A 25,260-nucleotide genomic window follows, 5' to 3' on the forward strand; every position below is an offset into this window, starting at 1 on the left:
AGCATATTGGCCAATATCCATTAAGTGCTCACAAGTGAATCAACAGATGAGCAAAAATTACTTAAAGAGGACATCTTATGAGATGTTTGTGTATTTATTAGACTTTCTAAAGTTGCTACTAACTCACACTGCGTTGGAAGTCGAAACTCTTTTGCAGTTGATTTTTCTCTTTGCACGTTCTCATCATTAGTTATATAGTTCCCTTAACATAAGAAAGAAATGAACTAATTGTTCTCTAACAGTCTTTTGTTTAAAGGAGAATTCCGGCTATTTTACAAACATATCCCATCTGTTGGAGACCCAGGAAAGTTGGCCAAAGGGAAAAACGCGAGAAATTTTCATGCCCGCTGCGCAAAGTTGTCCAATTTCCTTGAAAGCGGGCTCTATCGGGCAAGCTTTTAACCTTTCCTGAGGCTCTTAACGTGTATCAAAATACTTTTTACCGAATTGGCCGTGGTGTCAGTAGCAATACAATTCAACCCAGGGGCTAACCATACCATTAGCTATCACAGACATTATACATTTTGAGATTTCAAAAACAGCGCTTCCGTGTTCCACAGGCGTCTGCCGGTTGCGGACGGGAAGGCGAAGAAAACTCAAGGCCAAATACCTCCTCATTATGTTGCCGCAATTCGGAAAGGCACACACTCTCATTTTCTCAACTGTTCAAGTCCAGGACGTGCTTCCAATAAAATCCAGAGGGTTCTTATCTCCCGCAGCTGAATAATGGGCGAAGGTGCGCTCCTTCCAGCAGTCATGTGACACATCATGACATCACGGCGAAAATGGGTGTTGAAACGAGTCAGCTGTTCGATAGGAAACAATAACAAACATGGCAATGTGTAGTTCGGTTCCCGAGGGTCGTTTTTGGTGGACAAAAAGACAATTTTGGAATACTATAGTGTATGACTTCGGCGATCGATTTGTGCGCACGCCTGTGGAACACGGAAGCTGAGAAAGGTAAGAGCGCTGTTTTTGAAATCTCAAAATGTATAATGTCTGTGCTAGCTAACGGTATGGTTAGCCCCTGGGTTGAATTGTATTGCTACTGACACCACGGCCTATTCAGTCAAAAGTATTTTTTAATACACGTTAAGAGCCTCAGGAAAGGTTAAAAGATTGCCCGATAGAGCCCGCTTTCATGGAAATCAGCGCAATTGGACAACTTTGCGCAGCGGGCATGAAAATTTCTCGCGTTTTTCCCTTTGGCCAACTTTCCTGGGTCTCCAACAGATGGGATATGTTTGTAAAATAGCCGGAATTCTCCTTTAACATTTCATATCCCAGCAAGAAAACTGACTTCTTATTGGGGTTCTTGCATTTTTTTCCTGTCTGATTTTGGACATTTCAATTTCCCGTTTGTCACTGAATGCAGGACTATGTCGACTATAAACCTGGAGCATCAGTAAAACTTTGCTCATTTAAGCAACAGTCCTTATCGTTAGCCATTCAGAAATTAAACAACAGTCGAGAGAAACAGAGCTACAGCGAAGTTCAGGATTTATGGAGTCGATATGCGGTGGAGGAATTATGTTGTGGTTTTTGGCTGATGTGTTCACATTAACGGCTGGCGCGATGTTTTAACACCTCAACCAGTTGTGACCGGCGACAAAAATGTGCCTAAAGAGCAATTAGTACCAGCTGTCCTTCACCAACGTCTATATGGAAATGTAAGTATTTGAGAATAAAAATGCTTGTGAAGAATGTTTCCATTAGTTTGCCGTGTGCTAAAGGTTGTTGAGGACTCAAAACCTGCTGGAAGAAAAGGACTTTGACCAAAGCATGACGCAGAGTTTTAAGGGAAGGGCATGATGTCTCCTTTAAGTTGTATTATTGCTTTAATCACATTATAATATAGATTTTTTTAAGCTAATTTACCTTTTAGCAAATATGGAATGACTTGAACACAATCAGATGCAACCATTCAGTCATGAGTTTGAGAGCCCCTGCTGTAGAAGACCCCGCTTCTTCCTGTTGATGATACAACATCTGGTCTCAAGTAGGTTCCTTCACCAAAATACTGAATTATTCTTTTAAAGTTTCATCATCTAAGCATGACAAACAGACCTGATCCTAAGCAGCATTGTATCAAAGACTCTAAAAAGCCCCGATAACAGCATTTATGTACAAATTGAATGCACCTCTGCTTCCACCATCTTGCCACACACGGCAAAACCAAACCATAACCAATGGATGGAGCACGTTAGCCTGGCTGACGCGTCCACATCTCGATGAGATGGTGGTCTGGGAACTAGGTGTGCATTTTCTCGTATTTGAGGCGTGGTTTACGAATGCCTAGAGCCGTTTATTGGGCGCTACGAATGTCTATCAAATGACGTCAGGTTCTTCCCATGCTGCTTTGCGCGCGATTCATAGCCAATTGTATCACTTATACCAGATGACGACAGAAATTCGACGAGGAAGAAGAAAAAACAGTAAAATAAAAGTAAACTTGCGCTCTAAGCTACTTAAATTAACAACAAAGTAGGCCTATATGCTATATTCTACATGATTTTTTATGTTGTAGAGTTGTGAATTTATTTTAATAATGGAGAAATTGAGCAGCCTTGCTTTGTTGTCTACAGTAGTAGATCAACCCTCATCTTACTTTGAAGCTCCCAGAAGTGACGTCGATGCAGCTTTAGCAGCAGAAAAGCTATCAGGCTTGTGTTGATGATAATAATAAACTCCTGGACTATGTACAAACTTCCAAATGCATCGTTTTGTGAGTACAGACCATATTTGTACTACTGTAGAAGTTTGGTGTCATGACATGTGATTTTTGTGTGGTAATTTTGGAGATACTGCCAGGGTCCGTTAGCGCTTGTACTAAGCTATTCGGGATAACTCTGTAACTCAGCTGATGTTCAGCCAATATTGGAAAAACTTCGGGTGGGCTACTTGGCTGGATGTCACGGTTCAAATGACCCTTGGGTGAATCTACTCCGAAACACTTTCTAAGTCTGCATCGAACGGTAACGTTGTGTCCGCTGCCATGTTGGATTAACACTCTACAAGCTTCGGTGTTGCGCATAGACGTCGTCATCGTCTTGCTGCCCCCCCCCCCTGTGATTGGTTCCCAAACTCTGGCAAAAATAAGGGCGGTGGTTTCCAGGCTGACTTTGCAGTGAGAATGAAATTGAGCGCAAAGCAGCATGGGAATTCCCAGGCTAGGAGCACGTTAGAATGTTAGAAAATGTTGCAGCACGGCTTTGGAGCGCCACAAAAATAGAGCCCTGGATGTTCATTAAACTGCCTTAAACTGGAAAGCTACAAATTCCTGTGCGTCTCCTCACCAACAGACTGGTGCAGAGACCTGGCACAGCCACACTGCCACTTCTTGGCTTCTGTCCCTCTTTTTTTTCTTCTTCCTGTCTCTGCCCAACCTCCTCTCTTTCTCGCTGCCTCTTAAACTTCTTCTTCTTGTCTTGTTTGCTCTTCCCCCCCCCCCCCCCCCCATTTGTGGCTACGGACTCACCTGCCGTAAGTCTCTTAATCTCAGTAAATATTGCATGCTGTGACGCTTCCCTCCATATAGTTATCGGTCAGCCTCATTAGAGCTCCATCAAATCCAAAATGATTTCAACAGTATTTATGAAAACTTGTCAAACATTCCCTGCAGCCGCTTGTAAGATTAGTGTGTCAAAATGTTTACGCGTATTGAGTGGTGGTCTGTTAACAAGCCCACCACGCTTTGTCAACAGCTCCTTTTGTATCTGTGTGCATGCGAGCTTTGCATGTGTGTGTTTGCGTACATGTGTATGTGTGAGGGACTAACCAACAGAAAGAGAGAATGTATACCAGTGTGGTCCACAGGCCAGTCTGATTGTATTTATATGGAATAAACAAAAGGGAGGAATGCTGGGGGAGGGGTGGGAGCCGAAGGGACACCTAAAAGAAAGAAAGGAGCAAATAAAGAAAAGCCCACTCCAAGAAAGCATCCAGCCGGATGACCTGTGACCCTGACTGGCTGTAAATCTGTCCCCTCATTCTATAGTCAGGATTTTTTGTTGTTGTTTGTTTGTTGATTTTGTGTGTGTGTGTGTGTGTGTGTGTGTGTGAGAGAGAGGAGAAAAAAAGCTCAGATGGGCATTGCGAGTCGTTCCTTGAGCGACAACCCCTGACACCTTGTTCTCAAGCGGTGACGAGTAATTTAAGCTCATGTTACTCATCAGTGGACGTGGGGATTGTGAGATAAACTTTGCTGCAAAGTTGTAAAATGACCCCGTCAATGTATGTGCGGGCTTTAAAAGAGGCCTTTAAATCGGCGGCTTCGCTGGATAGCAGACAGGAAAGCTTGATCTTGTTTGTCTTCCTGCTTCACAGGAAAAAGTCAGCATTGATTATTTACCCGCTAAATACTGAGGACTTTGTAAGAATTCCCCGGAGATTTCCTTCCCCTATCATTTTACTCCTAACACAATAGAGCTTTATGAGCAAAGTCGGTGAGTATAAAGGCCAAAGTGTGAAACAGATTAAAGAGAAATTTGAAAGAAAATCAACGCGACAGCATTAAGCAGTAGGGAAGGCATGTACTGTGTATTTGAGTTGGATTTAGTTTCAGTTTCATTTGGTCAGAACATCTTGTTGAGCTCAAACAAATTAGATGTAGTGCCACAAAGGCTGGCGTGTTCTCAGAAAGCAGCCTTTATGAGATCACAGACAACCCATAAAGTTTAAGCTGTCAAAAAGCTGTAGGAAGACCTTGTGGAACTCAGCTGTCATGACGGATGTTTCTACCATTTTTCTAAACGATTCTTTTTGGCCGCCGTGATGCAGCAGATATCTCCTCCTCCACATCACAGCGCGGTGAGAGCAGATTTTCCCACCATATGCGCCACGATGTGGCAAATAACCATGGTGGGGTCATGAAAAGGATTTGTTCCAAGGGAAACGCTGACAGAACCCAGTGACTCGCTGTCATATTGACATCATAGGACATGTCATCTTGGCAGCAATGATCGCTGTCAGCCCATGAGCTGTGTTACAACAAACTGGTGTGTGTGCCTTGGAAAAATTAAGCTTTGCTGTGTTTTTTTTTTTTCACTTGCGATGAAGCCAACAAGTTTGTAGGGTGCTTACACATGTCCAGTCTCCCAAAAAGGAACATTTGTAAACTTCTAGACTTGGCTACCTGTACAAAATGATCCTCGTAACGGAAAAACATTTAAAGAGACTTTTTCCGCAAACTGAACAAGCAGAGATATGACACCGAGTGATTTGAAGTTGTCTGACATCGGATGTATCACTTTCACCATATGTCACCAGGCATGAAAGAGTCAACAGCAACACAGAACCTATAGTTAGCCCCAGCACAACAGCCATTTGCAGTGAATGCTCTCAGCTTTTTGGAGAAGCTGCATGGAAAGAATCAGACAGATTCTGTAAAGAACCTGAAAATAAAACCACTCAGTAAACTATGAAACTATGTGAATGAGCCAATTTGAGGGAGGTTGTTATGGGGATTCTTTGCATATCAGATCACCTTATAAAAACATTCTCTTTCTTGCAGTTTAGAAAGGTGATTAAAAACAAAACAAACATCAGGCAACCTCAATAATGAGACCAGGTGTCTCCTTTGTTATGTTTTCAGCTTTAGTCGCTGCCAGATGCATGGAGGAATAACTGAACATGCAGGAAAAAAAACGCTCGTATGCTGACTCAAAGACTCTTCTCAGACAGAAATGTGGAAAAGTCTTGAGCCGTCCTTCATTTCTTTGTATTTTGCTTCCAAAATGCCCGACTTTTTGGTGCTCTTTTGCAGTTGTCTTGAGCGATAGTTCTCCAGGCATTCTGCAGATCTCATGAAGTTATTCTTTTTGACCTTTTTGTTCATTTTCAGAGGATGTTTTCACTGACCTATTCATCATTCAGTCTTAATCACTCAACTCAAGGGTTGAACCAGTGTTGTGTCTACACATAACTTAGCAAATAAGACTAATTTCAATGATACTTGCAGCCTGTTGCAGAGACACATGATTTGTTCTCGTTTTTTTAGTTTGATTTACAAAAAATGCCAAATATAACAGCTTGATAGACATACAGTAGTATTTTCGCACCAACAGAGGGATTCCCAAAGCCGAAAACCGGGCATATCTCAGCACGTTGTGCAGTGTGTTCCTCAAAAAAGTGAATTAACTGGGCAAGTGGAGGAAAAAATAAGAGGATCAAGCATAAATGGGAAAGAAATCCAGCAAAGACCTGAGAGATGCATCTGGACTTTCAGTTGATCCGTCTACTGTTGGCCGAAGCCTCATCAGAAATGGTCTCCATGGAAGGGTGGCTGTCAAGAAGCCATTCTTAAGGAAGGGAAACAGGGAGAAAAGGCTGAGCTATGCCAAATGACACAAGAAGTGGACTGAAAATCAGTGGCAACAGGTCTGATGGAGGGATGAATCCTCCCCAGAGCCCGGAGCTCAACATTACTGAAGCAGTGTGGGATCATCTCGACAGAGAACGGAACAAAAGGCAGCCCACATCCAAAGAAGAGCTTTGGAACGTCCTTCAAGAAGCCTGGAGAACTATTCCTGAAGACGACTTCAAGAAATTACAAGAAAGCTTGTCTAAGAGGGCTCAGGCTGTGCTGAAGAATAAAGATGCTCAGACCAAATATTGTTTTTTAAGCTCGTTTGGACTGTACAAACTGTTTTTGCCTTACAGACCGTATTTCCATTTATTTTTGCACAGTAGTTATGACGCATCAGAATTTCCTGACTTGGAAACAGTAAAACCGATTATAAAATGTAAAAAGATCCTCCAGAGAGAAAAAGCGATCCAGTGTCCCATGATCACATCAGGATTCAATGGCAATTTAAGCTTCCAAATCCATCGGTGACCACTGAAACGTTTCATACTCTTGCAGTTTTCTTGCAGCGCGGCTACTTTCACATGTGGTTCTTTCCACAAAAGGTCCTGTCATGTCTGAATAGAGCCATATGCTTCTTCATGTAAACACTGCATTTACAGTATCCCACATGTACAGTTTGCACCCAAAGATAAAGCCAAAGGGCAGAGTTCTCACTGGTCTGGGCCACCAGGTAATAATTATTCAACCCCCCTATATTCCATTATTAACAGGTTGTTTTCAGTAGATTATATACATACAGGGGAAATCCCAGGGTCTGTTTTTCTTCAGACGCTGTGTTGAGTGAGGGGTGGCTCCCTGACATTTGCTCTGATATGTACCTCAACAAACCACAGGCTCGTGTTGCACTTATGTACTACATGTAGCTCTTTAACATCAGTAAATCGTTGCCATGTGAATTTTGAAATATTTGTCTAATTATATAAATGGCGCTGGCAGAAAACTAATATTCTGTGTGCATTTCACGTTGTGTGCTTCATGTGGGATTGCTGAGACTGTTCTGTGGCACGAGATAAAAAGGACTCTGTTCTTTGTCCAAATATTAGTGTCTAAGTGAGAAAAGAGGTGATGGAAGAGCAGTGTAAAATGAATGTTTTTAACCTATTCCTGACACTGTGCTGCACCAACTGTCTGGATAGCAGTGTCATCTACTGTGGTTCTTCTAAAAAGCCATATTTTGGTGTTTTTCAAAGCTACGTTGCAGCTTTATGTGAATTCAAGACAGAACAGCTGCCCCCAGACTGACATCTGGCAGAACTCTGGAATCACTGAACCTGTTTACGTACAGATGACTTTGTTTGTCTTAACTGTGGTCATGGTTACAATCTTGTAAAGCAAAATCGCCATGTACTGAATTATTGTCTGTTTCTTTGATGAATGGGGCCTGGCCGCTGCAGCTTTAACTGCTTTAGGGAGCCGAGATGCATGATTTATATCCAGGATTTGGTTTTGAGATATGTCAGGTTCACATGTGCAGCATGTGTGGCAGGGCCCGGGCATGGACTTGTCTCATACACATGCGACTTCAGACTTGTGTAAGGAATTGTTTGAGGAAGTGGCAAAATCATCTGAGACCCTGGCTATAATGGAAAGGTCAAGTGTAAAAGTTGTTGGGCGTTCCGTAGGCTCATCAAAGGCGATGTCTTATCATCTTTGGCACGCTGATATCACGTTACCTCCATGGCCCCCGCTGGCATGTGGCACAGGGTAGAGAGAAGGACAGTGGAGGGCCACTGTCTGCCTGAACTGGAGGAAGCCAGGAATTAATTTCTGATGGACAGCGCTAATGTCTTTCAGACTGGAGCCCCGAAGCTACAAAGAGTTCTCCGTAACTTGAATGCTGTGGAGCAGGCAAAACGACAAAGCCGACCATCTGCTAACCAGACACATGGCCGTATGCGCACACATATACGACACACAAGGGGTGCCAAACGGATCGATTAGCAGACCAGGAGTGTGAGGGCCACAGCGGGGGGTGGGGGGAGACACCCTGGGTCAAAGAGACGGTGTACTGTTTCAGCACATGCTAAATCAGTTACCATCTCCACACACATAAAGCCCTGGCTCAGTGCTGCAGCCACCCCTCATAATCCCCAAACAATCTGGCTCAATCTGGGGAATAAGTGGGGGGTTTCTAGTTACAGTAACACTCAGCAGAACAGACACTCACACGCATAACAGAGAGCGATGATGAAGGAATGTTACAATTACAGTTTCCAAGTAGCATTTGTTTATTTGACTTGCTCTTGTTTTATTCCAAGCAGGCCAGAACAGAATAAGAGCCATGACTTTTAAACACAAGTCATTAAGTGCTGGTTATTTGCACTATAAGTGACTATATTTATGACTGACCTCCCTCAGAATATCGAATACCATAATTTCCTGTTAGCATTTTCTGGATGAATCGCACATGCTCAGAGCAGAAGAGTGTATAGGTTAAGTAGGTGCATTGGTGTGTAGCCTCAGTGTGGCAGGGCGTGGCTGTATGTGCTGGGTATTAACTGACAATAGCCAGCTCCTGGAAGGGATGTGTTCCAAGCCGCAGAGTACCCTAGCACACTGCGCCCCAGTGCTATTAGCTCACTAATGCCTTCCCCAGGACTCCTCAAGGCTAGCATTGGGTCTTAACCCGATACCACACATGCTACATAAGACATGGGATTTGCTCTCCTCTTTCTCAAAACACATCTGGGATTCAGATTTTCCTGTTTGTCAACAAAAGGCCTCCTAGAGGCTGAGATTGTGCAAGGTGCCGGGGGGTTAGGGACAGAGTGCCGAGCTGTCCTCGTGCACATGTCTCTGTATGTACGATCAGGCCACATATGTCACGTTAACCCTTTCCACACTAAACTGAGGTTAGACGTTTTATTACTTGGTGTCACTGCTCCTCCCGGTGCTCCTCTGAAGCCCTCTTGTGGGAGGTTTATGGTGGGTTTAGACCCCGACGTGTATATCTGCTACATGACAGCTGTTGTAGCTTTTCTGTTGACAGACGCAGGGTTTATGGGACATAAATATAAAGTGTCAAGATAAAGCTCTTGAACATAAGTTTTTGCAAGTCGACCTTTAATAGAATTCTATTAAAGGTCGACTAAAAATAGAATAAAAAAATGGCCATTAAATACTTAGTGTGTACCTCAAACAAGGCTTCACGTCTCGACCCTTTAAGCAGACGTGGACTTGATGTGAGAAACAGGAGAGAAACGTTCACCCTACACAACTGTGTTTATATCAGTCAGCTGATATTACTGTTCTCATATGTTCCCTTGATAGATTTTCTGTTCTAATGAGCATCTTCGCATTTTGAATCCCAAGGAAACACAGCTAATTAACCTTATTACTTAAAGGGGCAACACATCTCCCCCACCAATAAAATTACTTGCTTGCCTGTTCAACACTCAGTCACTGAAGACAGATTATGTTACTGTAAAGAGGATAAGAGATTAGATGGTTCTACTGAAGGAATGAAAAACAGCATGTAGCTTTAGGTTTTATTTTTGGAACTGTTTTGGTTAAATTGCACAGTGCTAACCTGCGGGCTTATAGATGAATTCTGCAGAGAGTAACTGTCCCCCACGAGGCATGGCGCTTTAGAAAATATAGATCAGTTTGAATCCCTGATGTATTTTTGGTTTTCTGGACACAGGAATTCATTTAGTCTTTGCAGTATAAAACAAAATTAAGAAATGATTAAATCCTGATATTTGGGGTCATCTTTTATACTGAATATTCTCATCAAGATCTTTCATTTCAGCACAGTCCTATAGCTCGTTACCTCACCTCCTTTTTGTAGATCAGTAATCAACTCAGGGGCTCTTATCTGGCCCGTGGATCAGAACACGGTAAACAGACCCATGTGTCAGTGGAGCGTTTGACTGACAGCCTGTCGCTTTCTCTTTGTCATGAGCAGTGTGGGATCAGATAGGATCTGCAAAACTTTGGCTGGGTTGTTTTTGATCCAGCCGGGAGAAGCCGGATTGCTTTCTAAAGTGCTGTTCGCCAGTTGAAGCTCGGATTGAGAGCCACTAAGTGTAGCCAATACAAGCTTCAGCGCTGCAGCGGAAAGTCAATGTGTGGACACAAACAAATCCGGGCGAATGATACATGCTCCACTAGAGGTTAGGTCAAGTTTGTGTTCGATCACATCAGGAAACTCCTTTACAGGAAGGGACAGAGGTGGAGGCAGCTTACAGCTTTTTTGATGTTTTTATAGGCTTCTGAATGGGCTTGTGGACACATTCATACATTATTGTTATATCTCCAACATCTAGATTTGAGCTTAAATAGAAGTTTTCTCCTCTATGTTGTAGTTTCAGTTTTATTTGTGTCATGCACACTAATGATTTTCCTTTCCCAGGTGAGCGTCCATACCAGTGTCCCTACTGTGACAAAGCATTCAGCAAGAACGATGGCCTGAAGATGCACATCCGCACTCACACCCGGGTAGGCTTTCTCCCTGTTCCTCAGAGGTGTTTGTCTGTGTGTCACTCAAGCTCTCTCTTTATATTCCACTGTTATCTGATGACAAAAGATATCCGTTCCAGGTAGAATTGAAATTGGACGCCTTTTTCGGATTCTCAACTGGTCTTTTGGGTTTTAACCACCTTCCTTCCACGTCCAACAAGAAAAACTAATGATGTGACGGCATTTTTAGAAACGAAACATTCTGATGCCACGCTTCACTGTGGCATCAGAATGTTTTGTATAAAACAAGACTTGTCACCCACATGAGTTAATGCAGAACTCTAAATCACATCAGTCTTGATGTGATTTTGTGACGGACATGACCGACCACCTGAGCAGGCAGCTGTTTCCGCCACTGGACATCAAACACGGCCAGTGTTTGTGGACATGAAAGACATTAATGATAAACTGGAAACTACGAGTTGGGGGCTTGATGGAGGCATACAACCCGGGAGGTGGTAATTCTACTTTTCATATTGCACATTTGTCCTGAGTTTGTATTCAGCCTCGAATCTCAGCGACTATAGTTGACCGAATTAAATTCGCTTTGACCTTAAAAGCTAAATAAACCGACAGATAAAGATATACGAGCGTCTGTGTAAACATCATTATTATTTAGTGTGTCTGCCCAATTTAGACACTGATTAAAATGACAAGACAGTGAAAAGGTAGAGACAGAGAAAGATGGGAAGAGATTCAAACTCTGTACCAGGTGACCCACTGATTTTTATCGTATGATCTTTGTGTGTTATGTTTCAGCTTTTAGTTTGACAAAAAAAAAAAAAAAGCGTGCATGAAGAAACTCACACACTTTATCTATTAGAAACAAAAAGACTCCTCTGTGTCTGTGTCACGTACGGACCACTGCCTTCACATTTCATCATGAGTTAATGACTGCTGGTTCTCACTTCATGTTCCAGTTTTATGGGTTGACACAAAAGACATCCGTTACAGGTGGAATTTAAATTGAATGCATTTAACTTGGACAGTGTTGGCTTCTAACGTTCTCTCACCCTTTCACTCTTTATGAACTGTGCGAGGAAGCAGAATATTCACAGCAAAAACTGTGCGTTGAACGTGTAAAGTAAATGCAAAGTGAAGCGGTGTTCAGCATGGAGAAAAGAAACTGTTTTTCTTTTTCAAATCATCGAAGTTCTTCAGCAAAGTGACACTTTCTGTGAGCTCTTTGGTTATGTGTGTCACTGTGTCACTTCTGTTTTATCATTGAACTCCGTCATCAGCGATGACTGTAACAGTCGAGGCCTGTCATCACAGTTCATTGCAAAGCTCTGTTCTCTTTTAATGCTGACCAGAGTCCAGCGCTCTGCTGTTACAGTGTGTGGATAGTGAAGGCATCCTGCCCAGGTTGCTGCAGAAACAGGCAGGTATAATTTCCTGGCGTGCTGCTGATTAGAGTGACTGATGTTTTGTTCCGAATGTTCCCAGATCTGCCTTTGCTCACGGTGCTCTGAAACATGGGCCGAACAGTTACAAACAGCAGAGCCAGATGAAGTCACAGTTGAGAAAAAGCAATGTCATTTGGCCAAAGTAGCTGCAGCTCACTGTTAACGAGCAGATGATTCGAGGTGGATGCGATTGGAGTTTTTATGTGTTTATACCACAAAACAAACAACATCCCTGGTGAACGGGAAAAAAAAACAACACATATGATGTGGACATGAACTGCTGACATTTTGGATGTTTAAATATTTTTAAATCCCCAGTATAAATGATTACGTCTGTGTCATTTCCGACATTTGTTCTTGAGAAAGAAGCTAGTTGATTGTTTTGGGCCAGGTTTAAGCTAGTTTCAAACAGACTTTATAGGAATTATTTCCTATAACAGTTATTTCAAACACAGAACTTATAGTTGAGCCCTTGTGGGAATGTAGCAGCTAACCTTCTGGAGCATTTACTGCGAGTGAGTATGCATACTAGTAAGAGTTGCTGCTCCATCCTTTTTTGCGGACTCAAATACGTCTAGATTCATTTGAGCGTAATCAGGGAGTGTCATCTGCTGTTCGCAAAAGCTGAATTGCCACCGGAACCTTTTTTAAGGAACTAGTGGTTTTTTTTAGGTTGCGTTTCCTTGGCCCCATCTGTTTCAACCACAGAAACCAGGGGCTGAAAAGAGTTCCAGAGGAGAAATTTCAGCCCCAAAAAGGGCCCTGGTTGGAAAGTAGCGCTTTTAAGATCACCCTGACTCTTATTTCCACCTTTCTGTTACAGGTTTGATATCTGCAATAGCTCATAAAATCAGTTGATTTACCTCAGGAATATTTATTCGTGTTTGTGAACTCAACATTCAAACTGACATTCTTTATGGGACCTACAGAATGAATGAGGAGACAAAACTCAGATTGGGTTAATAATGCAATTAAATCAGAGCAATGAATCATTAATCTGTGAGTGTTTCATAGTTATTGTGCTCTAATGCACAAAAAAACCCACCTGAAACCCTACAGCTGAGGGGCACTTCTTTGCATTTTCCTGTTCTGACTGTGACAGGGAAGCAGCAATAAATTACTAATCTGTTTTTTTTCCCCCACCAGTGATGCTATAAGACACACACAAAAAAAACATGGTATGTGTACAATGGACAGGTTTTGAAATAATACTGCAGATTCCTGGCTTTACTGCAGGCTCAACTTGGCGGTGCTAAATCAACGGCAAGCGTTGATGGGGTGGAGTGACACACTTCAGTGGACCCAAATTGTCTAACCTACCCTGAACCTTAGACCTCAATGGAATTGCAATAGATCCAGGACTGAAATAATCTTTTAGCTCATGGGGGGGAAAAAAGGCCCTGGGGGCTTAAGATCTGGATGCCGTTGGTTCAAATGCACCTCGTTAACAAAACAGCATTCATGTCCTGCCTCTTTTACGCTCGACTCAGATTCAGCTTCCTTGTATTTACAGCCGTGAGAGCGCATCTCCAGCACAGAATCTCCTGCTGTGAAGCGTATGCATTAGTGGTAGCTGCAGAGAAAATCCAGACCAAATTACACGCACAGTTTCCAGAAAATATCCAGTGTTCATATGTGAAAGCAGTTTTGTTCCAGGCTGATGAGAACGTGTTCCATTTTGAAATAATTGAGTCATGAACCAAAGCTTGACAAACTTAATATTTTGATCTTTGGTTTTGGACAAAAAAGTCATTCAGAGATTCATGAAAAGGAAATGTAAAAGTCAGTGTTCTTGGTATCAGATGATACAATTTCAACGTGGCACCAGATTACTCTAGAAACCAGAAAGTCCATCGTTGCTTACATATTAGACCAAAGTGGCAGACCAACCACTCAAATGTCTAAAAATCATTTAAACCGACTGTGTGGCCGGTTGTTGGTTTCTGCCTGAAGGCTCATGGTGCACAGCAACTTCCTGCTGGCGTGCTGCTTTACAAATGCCTGCATATTTAACATGTCATATGAGAAGTTTTTTCTGTGCTGGAGTGAGTAAACAAGACTCTATCCTCACATTTCACTATGTGTTCTTTGTGGAGAGTGGTCAGATTCAGAGGAAAGGTCGGGTCACAGGTCAGAGGGTGAACAGTTGCTGAAGAGTGAAGGTCACCAGGTACAGATGTTCGATGTTACCAGGGGTCACAGTGATGCATTCTGGGTATTCCCCATCACCCAAGTCCATCCATGTGTTTTTGGACCTTTAAACTTTAACCCCTTGCAGTTTTTTTTTTCTTCTTCTCGATCGAAGAAGATGATCCCTGTCAAGGCTCAGGATTTAAGTTGAGATTTGCATTACATTGATCAGCACAGGATCTGTTTCTCTGTGTGTGTATGTGTGTGTGTGTGTGGGGGGGTTCTCTCACACATATAGGGCTTTATTTCCATTGTCCCCCTTTATTCTGTCACATCCACATAAACAGTTGCATCCTCAAAGCCCCTCACAGGCACACATGCAGTGAACCTGATCTTTACCTCCTTTTGTATCCTGTCTCACTGGGCACTCCTTGCCCAGCCCACACGATAGCGCCTTTCCCAGGACCCTTACTTCCTGCATTCACCCTGTTCCCATGACAACTAAGCCTAAAATGGGTAGAGCCTCTGCTATCAGCCAGGCTTGTCAAAAACAGCTTCCCAAAGAGTGCCACTGGGAACCAGTCCCTTGCTATCTCCTTCTCATTTCTCCTCAAGTCTTTCAGGTGTCAGCACTGTTTCCCCTCAGCCGGAGCAGCACACGCCTACTGTTCGCCCTCTCCATCATGCAGACTGTACATGCACACACACACACACACACTCATGAAGGAGTGGAGATTTTCTGTGAAAACACACCAACAGAGAGATAGAAGCTTTGACTGCCTCTAAAAGGCACAGAGGAAATGTTCTTTGGTAAACTGATGAGGTGTGGAGACAGAGGATTGATATTCTACAGCCCCACAGTGCCAGCGCACTGATACATGTTCAAAAGGATTTTCTGTTCTGTGTTTTCCTTACTCTTTTTAGGAATCCATGTGTTTTTGATGGCCCCTATGCAAGCCATTTCCTCCCAACTGCAGGGGCTGTGCAGGCTTTCATTCCATATCTCCAGAAACACACAGGGAGACCTCTGTGGTGTTAAGTGAGAGAGCATGTATGTGTGAAAGTGAATGAGTGTGTGCTGCAGGGATACTTCCACATCTCCTTGTGTTCTCCTCTGTTCTGTGCGTGCCTGTTTGTTTTTGCTGTGTGTGTTTGCACGAACATGTGTGTGTCATTACAGTTTTTTCCTCCAGGTTTTGTCCATATGTGATCAAAACTGGGGGATTATTTTGGATGGAAGTTCTGCTGCACACGGTTAGATGGGGTGCCCTTTTTAAATCCAGTGTGTGTTTGTGTTTGTGTGTCGCTGCAGGAAAAGCCGTATAAATGCAGCGAGTGCAACAAGGCCTTCAGCCAGAAAAGAGGACTGGACGAGCACATGAGGACGCACACAGGAGAGAAGCCTTTCCAGTGCGATGTGAGTCTCCGTCTACCTTCACGCTACCTCCAAAAAACCAGACGCTGTCTTTTCTCGATTCTTGCTCATTTTTGCCTGCGTGTGTGTAAATGTGACAGAGCTCCGGCACGAGGCCAGATGCGGAGCTGGGTTAGAAGTAGATAGGGATCTTGCTTCTCTGTAGGGGCAGAGTTGGCTGATCTCACGTAGACACAGTGAGAGTCTCAGAGGGATGCATTACCTGCAGCTTATAGTATTGCTGGAGTCATAATTATTCTCAGACCGGAGGAGGGAACACGCGACAGAATTTGCTCTCAGCGTTTGGAACTAACTTTTACAATGTTTACACCATTTGTGAAAATTGGAAACCTATTGCGGTTTGGAATTTTTCAGTTTTATATTAAGATATCACAACAGTGTTTATTAAAGTCTCTTCAATTTAAATTAGATAAAAATGTTTTTTAGATCATTAAACATTTTCTTGTAATGGATAAAGATAAAGCAAAGACCAGTCGCTGCAAGTTAGCACAGGAGATTCTTATCATTATGCATTTGGTACTAATACAATGCTGCAGAGTTTGGGATGGGGACGGAGGAAGGTGTGTGAGGTGAAATGCACAGAGACGCTGTTTAAACACTGCTCACATTTTGTCACTAACACAGTCCTGTAAGTAAGCTACTACCTCTTGGAGTCATAACGTGGACAAATATGAACCCACAGATGTTTTTTATATTCCGCGTGACTAACATTTTCCAAGGACATCATTATCTCTGATGTTCATCGTGAATAAATTCAGGAGTCTACTTTGAGATCCTGGAAAAGTCCCCCCCCCCCCAAAAAAAACTTCTCTTTTGTCGTGTTGCATTTTACTGATATTTCCCCACTTATTAATAATAACATTGTACAACAAAGGAGCTGTCAATAGCCAAATCTGCATACTTAGTGGATCCAGTTTATCAATGTGTAAATAAATACAGGCTAAAAGTGTGGCCCGAGTTGTTTACCTTACAAGGCAGCTGCATTGCTTTGAAAGATCACCATAATCATCATTATCACAGAATCCATGTTGCCAGGCTTCAGGCTATGCATCTGTGACAAAGTCACATGAGTCTGGACCAATCAAGATCTTCCACTGACAGGTACAGGAGGGCTTTAGGTGCGATGCCGGTTCACACCTGCTGGGTTTCTGTTGCTGTTTTTGATGCAAATGTCATTTAGGAGACTTTAAAAAACATTGATGAGCAAAAAATGTTCACTGACTTGTTTGAGGTGTTTTTACCTGTTAAGAAAAAAAACTACAAAGTGTGGCTGACCTGCACCTGGCCGAAGAGTTAAAACAACACGACTCTCCAGCTGTCTGAGCCAGCAGACTGACTGACCAGCATCTTCCCAGATATGATATGATATCCCAGACGTTCCCAGAGATAAAAGATTCCCGATGTTGCTCCTGTGGATGTCCATCGCAGTATTTATTTCTTTATTTTTTCCTGGCCAGTCCTACTTTACTTTGAACCTGTTGATGGAAATGTGTCTAATTCATTCGTTTTTCTCCTTTCTTTCTTTTTTCTATTGCAGCTTTTCAAAAGATTTTTTTTTTTGCTTCAGAAAAATTAAGAAATGAAAAGCAAAGAGCAACTTTTGGAGAACATTGCAGCTCTCCTCCCAGCTGGCTACAAACAAAGTTTGATTGTATCAACTGGCTCCTCTGCCAGTAGTTTATTGATTCAAATGGTTAATGTTCACTCTCGACTATTTCTTATTTCTTTATTTTGAAAGCGCTTTCGCTTTTTTCCGATCAGTTTTCTTAATTACCATCTATGACTATCTAGAGGACTCGGGGTAACCATCTAACTGCATCGGGTTAGTAGATAATGGCTGACTATCTGAAACCATGGCAACCTTACAAACTCAAAGAATCCCCAGAATAAGTCAAAGAAAATAATTAGAAAGAAGATTAATGAACTGTTTCATGGCAGACTTTGAACACCTTTGTTCTGGACTGTGGGTCATGAACAATAGTGAATATAACAATTCTTAGATTTTTAGAAAGTCAGACTCTGGATTCTTAAACCACAAAACACACACATATCTCCAGAGAACCATCTACAGTTGGAGTTTAAGGCCTTTCAAATCAGTGTCATCACCGGAAAGTGTCTCCCAACAACATCCAACCTGATTCTGGATTTTTCTTTTCTTTTTCTCAGCTTTGGAAGAGACATATCCTGCAATAAATGTGAGCCTAAACTTATAGAGAAAATAGAAATAACTCGTGTTTTGAGTCAGACAAAAGGACTGCACACTCTGAGGAACATTTTCCAGATGCGCTGACGGAGCTGTGGTGATGCAGCGTCTGTCTTAACAGCATTAAAATGTTGCAGAAGCATCCAGTAACATCTGGGTTACAACGGGAGGCCAAGGCCATCCTCTCTTCTTCTCCTTTCACTGTTTTACGCTGTAAAGTTTAAATGATTTCACTGGCACGGGAGCTGAAGGCAGCTGAACCACGCACAGCAACAACAGGCTTTCAGATAAATGAAGATGTCTGCAGTAAGTTACCAGAAAAACTATTGACGTCGCACAACGTAAGCTTTCTTTCACAGCTTATGTTTTATGCTGTACACCCACAGATGTATGTCGTCTGTTAGAGTCTCTGAATGTAATTCACAGATGGAGGAGAGGAGGACGCATGCTGTGAGTCCCCAAAGCTTTATGTCAAAACTGAGCGCCTGCCAATGGTGGATTATCCTGATTGATGGAGGGCCGAGGAGTCATTTGTACAGCATGAAATGACTCATTTAGGATGGATGTTAAGGTTGCCTGCAATCCCTCCCACTTTTGGTAGAGAAAAAAAGCAAATGTCTATCACTGAGCGTCTTACTCACAGATCAGTCTGCGTCACTGGTTGCGTCTGCGATAAGCCTAAACTCTGTGGTTATGAGACTGAAATAAAGCCCGTTCGTTAGCTGAAATTATGACTGAAATGACCCAGTGTTTGTTGTGTTTTGAAGGTGTGTGACCTGTCATTCAGCTTGAAGAAGATGCTCAGCAGACACAAGCTGACGCACAACCCCAACCGGCCCATGGCAGAGTGCCAGCTGTGCCATAAGAAGTTCACCAGGAACGACTACCTCAAAGTACACATGGAGAATGTCCACGGGGAGACGGAGAGCTAGAGCCAATTACAGGAGCCCAAATGAGATTCCTCAGATAAAGTTCAGCATCGTGCTTCATGTACCAGTAAAGTACATACGTACTGTATACACAGATGGATAGATAGCAGAAATGTCGCCATTAACAATAGACACATGTAGAACATGGGAAACATTAAGGCGAGCATTTGGAAATTGAAACATAGATTGTACATTTGTAATTTTTTTTTCATCATACCGTAGCCACATTGTTTTTTGATATTCGAACAGATTTGCAGATACGTTGGACCTGCCTCCGGAGCCACTGTGTCTGCTCCCAGAAATGTCTTCCATTTCACCTCCGGTCCTCCTCAGCTCTGATCAATGTTACTGAACATCTTACTGTCTCAACTCGACCTCCTTCACTGTTGTTTGAAGACGTCGCTGAACAAATGTTGAAGAAAACCCGCGACCAAAAAAAAAAAGCTTTCAGGTCCCTGTTTCTGAGTTCTACCTGTTTGTGTTCCACGTGTTCACACCTTTAGGCATCTTTAGTCGTGTTTGATTATTGAAGGAGTATACTATGCATGCAACCTAACAGTATTGTTGATCTGTAGATGGAGAAGTGGAGCTCTGAAAAAAGCAACCAGCTCCATCATCTGAAACAGCTCACGAGTTTCTGCTGTTGTTTACGTGATATTCAGATCGTATAAACATGCCGTCGTTAGTCTTTCATGCAGCCTTCCACACCTATGTAGGGGCAAGGTAGTTTAATTAGAGCCAAATTTCATGTATTTTTTGTCTGTTTTCGGTAGGATTTGTTGATGTAGCTGTTGGACCTCCATCATTAGCCTAAGATGTATGGCTTCAGTTATGAAAACCTTTCCCATGACTTACTGTATGGAAACCGGTGGAGCTCAAGGGATGTTTCTGTTTCTTTGTCACCAGTTTGTGGAGAAATGTGTCCCAAACTACGGATGAAAAGAAAAGCCAAAGTGCTGTCTCTGTTTACTCTCATAAGGAATTGCTGAGCGTTGCCATGTGTTGTACTTTACAGTATGTGTTTACGTTGTTTTATATTAATCACTGTTCAATACAGAATGTTATGGATTTCATCAGAAGTGCTATTCTGTCCTTTTTTCCATTCATTTCAGTTTGCTCGCTCATTTAGTTCCCCTCCGATCCCCGTTTCCTAGCTGTTTAGTCTTCATCTGGAAACTGTGAATTGTCACCTCACACTTTTGTATTTTGAAATGTATAAAACCCCATCACTTACCAAACATCCACACTTCCTCCACTTGCTCTCTTTATGTGTTTGTGAACTGTTGACCTTGGAGAGGGGGTACAAGGGGAAAAAATGGCTTTGAGAGTTGATTAAAAGCATTCAGCTCTTGTTGTTAATCTAACCCCTATTCTTAGGTTGGCAGTGTGATGGAACGAAGGATAATTAAGGCTTTTTTTCTTTTTCTGAGACCACAGTCACCACTCGCCTGATCTGTAAAGCCACACACCAAAGAGTGCCTCTGATGGTTTCTCTCTGTGGATCCGAGGACTTCTTCTCACATCCATCCCCCACAGAGGCTCTCCGGTATCTCTGGATTAAACTGTGAGAATCTTGTGAGAGATGGACTGAAGTGGGAGGACTGCGAGTTATTCTCATCACGCGGGCTGCTGTTCAAAATCACTAAATCTTGCCATGTGTGGTTTTGGCTTCCTAAAAACCTAACTATTACAGTATGTCTTTCTTTTCATTTTTGAGCGTGTGCTGTTTGTTCAACGATTAACTCCTTTCGGGCGTTCATCTTCGGGTGTTCAGCGCGTAACGCAGAAATCAAAGCCTGCAAGATCTCCCTGGGATTCTGTGGGGCTTTTTCGAGGAACGTGATTTGCAACGACTCTTACATGACAGGCAGCCGGGTTAACCTGCCCTTCCCCTGGAGCTCGGTTCACCGCATGGAAGCGCAGGGCGCGGCCTGAGCCACCGGCCCTGCTGAGGCCCGCTCTGCCCGCTGAGCTTGCGCTGCCAGCTGCCTGCTCTTTAGTGGTGAGGCCCTTTTGGCCATACTGACGCATTCTCACAGTGGCATTTATATGGCATCTTGTAAACAGAAGGGGGAAGTAGAGAATTGCAACAGTGCAACATCATTGTCCACCACGTGTCAAACTGAAGTGACTGACAGGACAGACCAAGTGTTGAGCTGTCCCTGCTTCTGATCCTCGCTGCGCTTTCTTAAGCTTCTGTCTGCATCAACGTGTCGTGCCTGTCACCGTCCGTGTTTCCATGCTTTTCCATTACAGTCCAGCAACGTTTGATTTTTATCATTGGGACTTTTGCAGCGACCCGTTGTTATGGTTCTTCACTTCAATCATTCCTTTCATAAACCCCGCGTGCATCCCTGCATGTGTGTGTCTCTGCTTTCCTGACGGATGTATCATGCCAAAGCTCCCAGTCAATGTGTTTCTAATTACATGTTTTTACTGGAAGCCCCAGTTTCCTGTGTTGCCTCCCCATTTGTGAGTGTGGGCCAGACTGGGCCCCGACCAGCGTCCACAGAGCCGAACGCCAGCCCCGCCCACTGCACAGGAGTATCATTACCACGCCAGCCCGGGTTTATGGGGAACCGCTGTCACGTTAGGAATGGCACAGACATGCTTGTCTGACCCCTGTGTTTGGCTGCCGTTGCCCAGCAACAGGTAGCCTTCCCCTCCACTGACCATAGAAATGTGGAATGTGTGTGCCCAGCGTAGAGTGCCATGCAAAGGAATTTTAATACAATTGGGCAGGGTGTGTTGGGTATTCTGGGTCTCCCTTTCAGCAGTGATGGACATTTTCTCAAAGCCTTTTTTCCATGGAAACAGACAGCAGTTTTTGGGTACCAAAAAAAAAAGAAGCTATGACATGGAAATCCAGCAAAAGGTCAAATGCTTTGCACCGGGCCATAGGACTTGAGTCGGAAACTTTTGTATCTGAAGAAAAAGCACACGCACGTCCTCCCATTCTCATGATATTTCTATCCTGCTCAGTGATTTACAAGACGGTTCTGATGTGATTTTCATACTCCTCTCTGGGCAAAAACAGCAGTGTATGAGGTCAGGTAGACAAGGATTATTACATTAGGACCCAACTGAGAGAGGTACTATCATCAGACACCACACCCCCACCCTGAGTGCAGCATTCAACATAGAACATACTCATAATTATTTAGTTTTCTGAGATTTGAGGATATTTTGCAACACTAACATGTTATACACTTGTGTGGAAATTTAATGCAAAAGAAAAAAAAAAGGAATTTCTTCTGTGCCTGAGGACATATATTTGGGTATCTCCAGTCCCTAATTCAAAAAGGAAAAAAAACAACACAACCCTGGCACTTTGTTTTGGAATATCTAATTCATTGAGACGTTCATATTTGCAGTCGGATTTGTACGTCACACTTTGTGCTCAAATTACAAATGTCTAACCTCTCCATCTTTGATTCCCATTTGAAGTTAAAGTCATTTTGTATTTATTGTACCAAAAGAGTGGGAAGTCGAAACTCTTTTGCTTTTTTGCTTTGCTATTAACAACAAATTCTCAATAGCAGTTACCTTAGAAGGGGAAAAAAAAAGAACTAATATTGCTCTATCAGTATTTTGTTTAATGTTCTAGATCCTGCCAGGGAAATCCAACTTGCGTACTAATTGACATTGTTTCATTTTTTCCCAGAGAGAATTCCCATCCCTGCAACACCTTGCTGCCATTCAAAGGACAAGCGTCAGTTTAACTTCACCCATAATTCAGTAATGATTCTTAAGCAGCCTCTAAAAACACAAAAATGATTTTTTTTTTTTTACATCTGTATTAACTGGCCAGCTGACCATTATGTTCTTGTAGCGATGTAGTATCAATCTGGGTCAATTCGACACATGACTCGCAACTTGGTGTATGCTAGTGTTAACTCTGAGGCTATTACTATAAGTTCTTCCACATTGTAATATTGGTCTGCATGGGTTATCGAGTGTTACCAATCTCAAGAGAACTTAAGGAAGAAAGGGGTGTTGTTGCTGACTCCCCACCCTAAAACAGGACTATGTGAATAGAGGTGGAAATTCATGGTGGAAAAGGGAGCTGTTATACTGTATTTCTGTGGTGATTTGACCAAAGCGTGTCACAGACCTTCCAATAAGAGCTCAGGAAATTATCAACTGGTGAAAAAGAGAATAAAACAGAGAATTCTACATTTATATTTTCATACTAACAATGTATTTAATGACTTTGTGTAATGTGGAAACAGTCGCACAAGGTTACAAACCAACAAAGAATTATCATCAAACTCTGTATTGGCGTATTTTAGTATCTGTAAACTTTTTTGTTCTGGTTTTATGAACTCCAGCTTTGCTGTTTTTGTCCGTAATTGTTGTGTTCATTATCACAGTCATCAGTGTCAGCCAGCTTTTTACTACAAAGGAGCTCTTTAAACCCTGATGAATGTCGGTTCCCCAGCACCAGACAGAAGAGAGACATGGTGAGGGATTCTTTAAAGTGATGGATCTTTCCCTCAGAAAATGGTCCAGACCAGAACAATACTTACATGTAAGTGAATATTGGACTCAAAACAAGGTTGCCAAACTCTTGTCTACAGATTGTAAAAATAGGCAATCACAGCAAGGTTATAATATGTCGGTGCTGTATTGCAGCTTCTCCCTACTGTCACCATGTGGCCAAACAACAGCTATCAGCAACTATCATGATCCAAATGAATACTATCATTTTGCAGAAAGTTTTGTTACCCATGTGAGAGAACCCTTTAGAATTAGAATCATGTATGCTGCTGGGAAACGGCATGCCCTCGTTGTTTATGTTAAAACTGCTTGCAGGAAATGGAGCCATATTTTAAACACCAGTGCACAATGGTGCCTTGCACACACCCATGTGAGAAAGACTAGAACCCAGCAACATACAGAGGCAAAGAATTGGGACAGGAAACACAGAAAAAAAAGTTCTCTTTTTCTCACCTTTGTCCTCTTAGGGTTCTCAAACTGTTTAAGAATGAACCAGAAAGGTAGCTTTTACTGTAAGGAAATGAGGTTGTAGGCTTATTCTGAAAGGCTTGAGGGTTAAAGACATCAGTCAGTGCTCCGGTCATGCTCTGGAGTTTCAGTGTCGGGCGGCACATTGTTGCTTAATGTCATCACTCCTCGTCCTCGTGAGGCTGTCCTCACTTCAGATACATCTATGTTTTTTTCTGGTCTCTGTCACGTGATCATGCACTTCACTGTAGCAACAAAGCAGATGCGAGAGCTCTTGATATGTTTTGCGATCTTACATAATGGACCAGCACTGATGCTGTGCTTTATTTCAGCTGCCAAAGCAGAAATTCAACTTGGCAGAAAACATACAACAAAACATAAAATCCAATAATATTCCGACTTTTGCCAAGACTCAGCATGACCCACAGAAGAGAAGATGTCTGTGAGGAGCTGCCAAAAGCCAAATTCAAACCCCCCATTCTTTTTGTTAGTCTGTGAATGTTTGAAAATGCTGTGGAAATGGTAGCCCCATCCTGCAGCCAGACTCCACTCTCTGGTTCTGTCCGTGCCTCCAGAGAGCTGCTCTGGGATTTATTGTAAGGTGATTAGCAATGACAGAGACGACTCAACAGGTCTAGCCAAAACATTTGTGGGAATGTGTTGAGCGATGCGACAAGATTCCTCTTTTTTTCTCTTTGGTCAGACAGTTGCTCATCCTCCCCCTCCCGTGTGCTGTTATTGTCACAGCCCCCATAATCTCAGGGAGACCCGTGTTACACGGCGCAGCACAAATGACACCAAACTCCCGCTGTGCAGGAAAATCGGGGGTGAAGACTGCGAGAACACACACGGAGATTGCAAAGAGGCAGATCCCCTGAATAGTCTGAAGTGACAATAAGTGATAAGACTCTACTCTAAAACATGCTAAACAAATTTAAACCAGTAACGCATGAAAAGACAGAAAAATGTGTGAACTATATTACACTGATGTATTTGGAAACAGCAGCGAGCAATCTGTGGAGTTAAACCTGAATATAACATTGGACTTATTGTCCCCGTTCACGCTACGTTTCTGTTTTGAATTTTGCAGCATGTTTGAAATCGAGTCGTGTGTGAGCGTGGAGAAACCATACACCACAGCGAGGGTCTGTTTCCTGTCAGAGCAGCAGGAGAAGCAACACTGAGATACACACCTTTCATGTGCTGATTTGGGTTTTGGTCCAGTGAACAAACACACACACACACACACACACACACAGCCAAATGTTCACAAGGACGGAGGCTTCAATGGAGAAAAGGTCTCCAGTGTCTGTGGCCCTTCTGAAAAGTGTGAGGTGGGATCGGGGGTTTCTGTCTGGGCC

General features: G+C 42.8%; 1 protein-coding gene across 1 annotated transcript in view; it reads left to right on the plus strand.

Moving 5' to 3' along the window:
• The window catches only part of prdm5 (PR domain containing 5), a 38,918-nt gene extending 18,928 nt beyond the window's left edge, over positions 1-19,990 (plus strand). The window contains exons 14-16 of the mRNA XM_075486204.1: positions 10,722-10,807; positions 15,677-15,781; positions 18,770-19,990. Coding sequence (XP_075342319.1) covers positions 10,722-10,807; positions 15,677-15,781; positions 18,770-18,934 — 356 coding nt within the window. The 3' untranslated portion in view covers positions 18,935-19,990. The remainder of the gene's footprint in view (positions 1-10,721; positions 10,808-15,676; positions 15,782-18,769) is intronic.
• Positions 19,991-25,260: the final 5,270 nt, after the last annotated feature.

The sequence above is a fragment of the Odontesthes bonariensis genome, chromosome 15, assembly GCF_027942865.1.
Source record: "Odontesthes bonariensis isolate fOdoBon6 chromosome 15, fOdoBon6.hap1, whole genome shotgun sequence".
NCBI classification, from domain to species: domain Eukaryota; kingdom Metazoa; phylum Chordata; class Actinopteri; order Atheriniformes; family Atherinopsidae; genus Odontesthes; species Odontesthes bonariensis.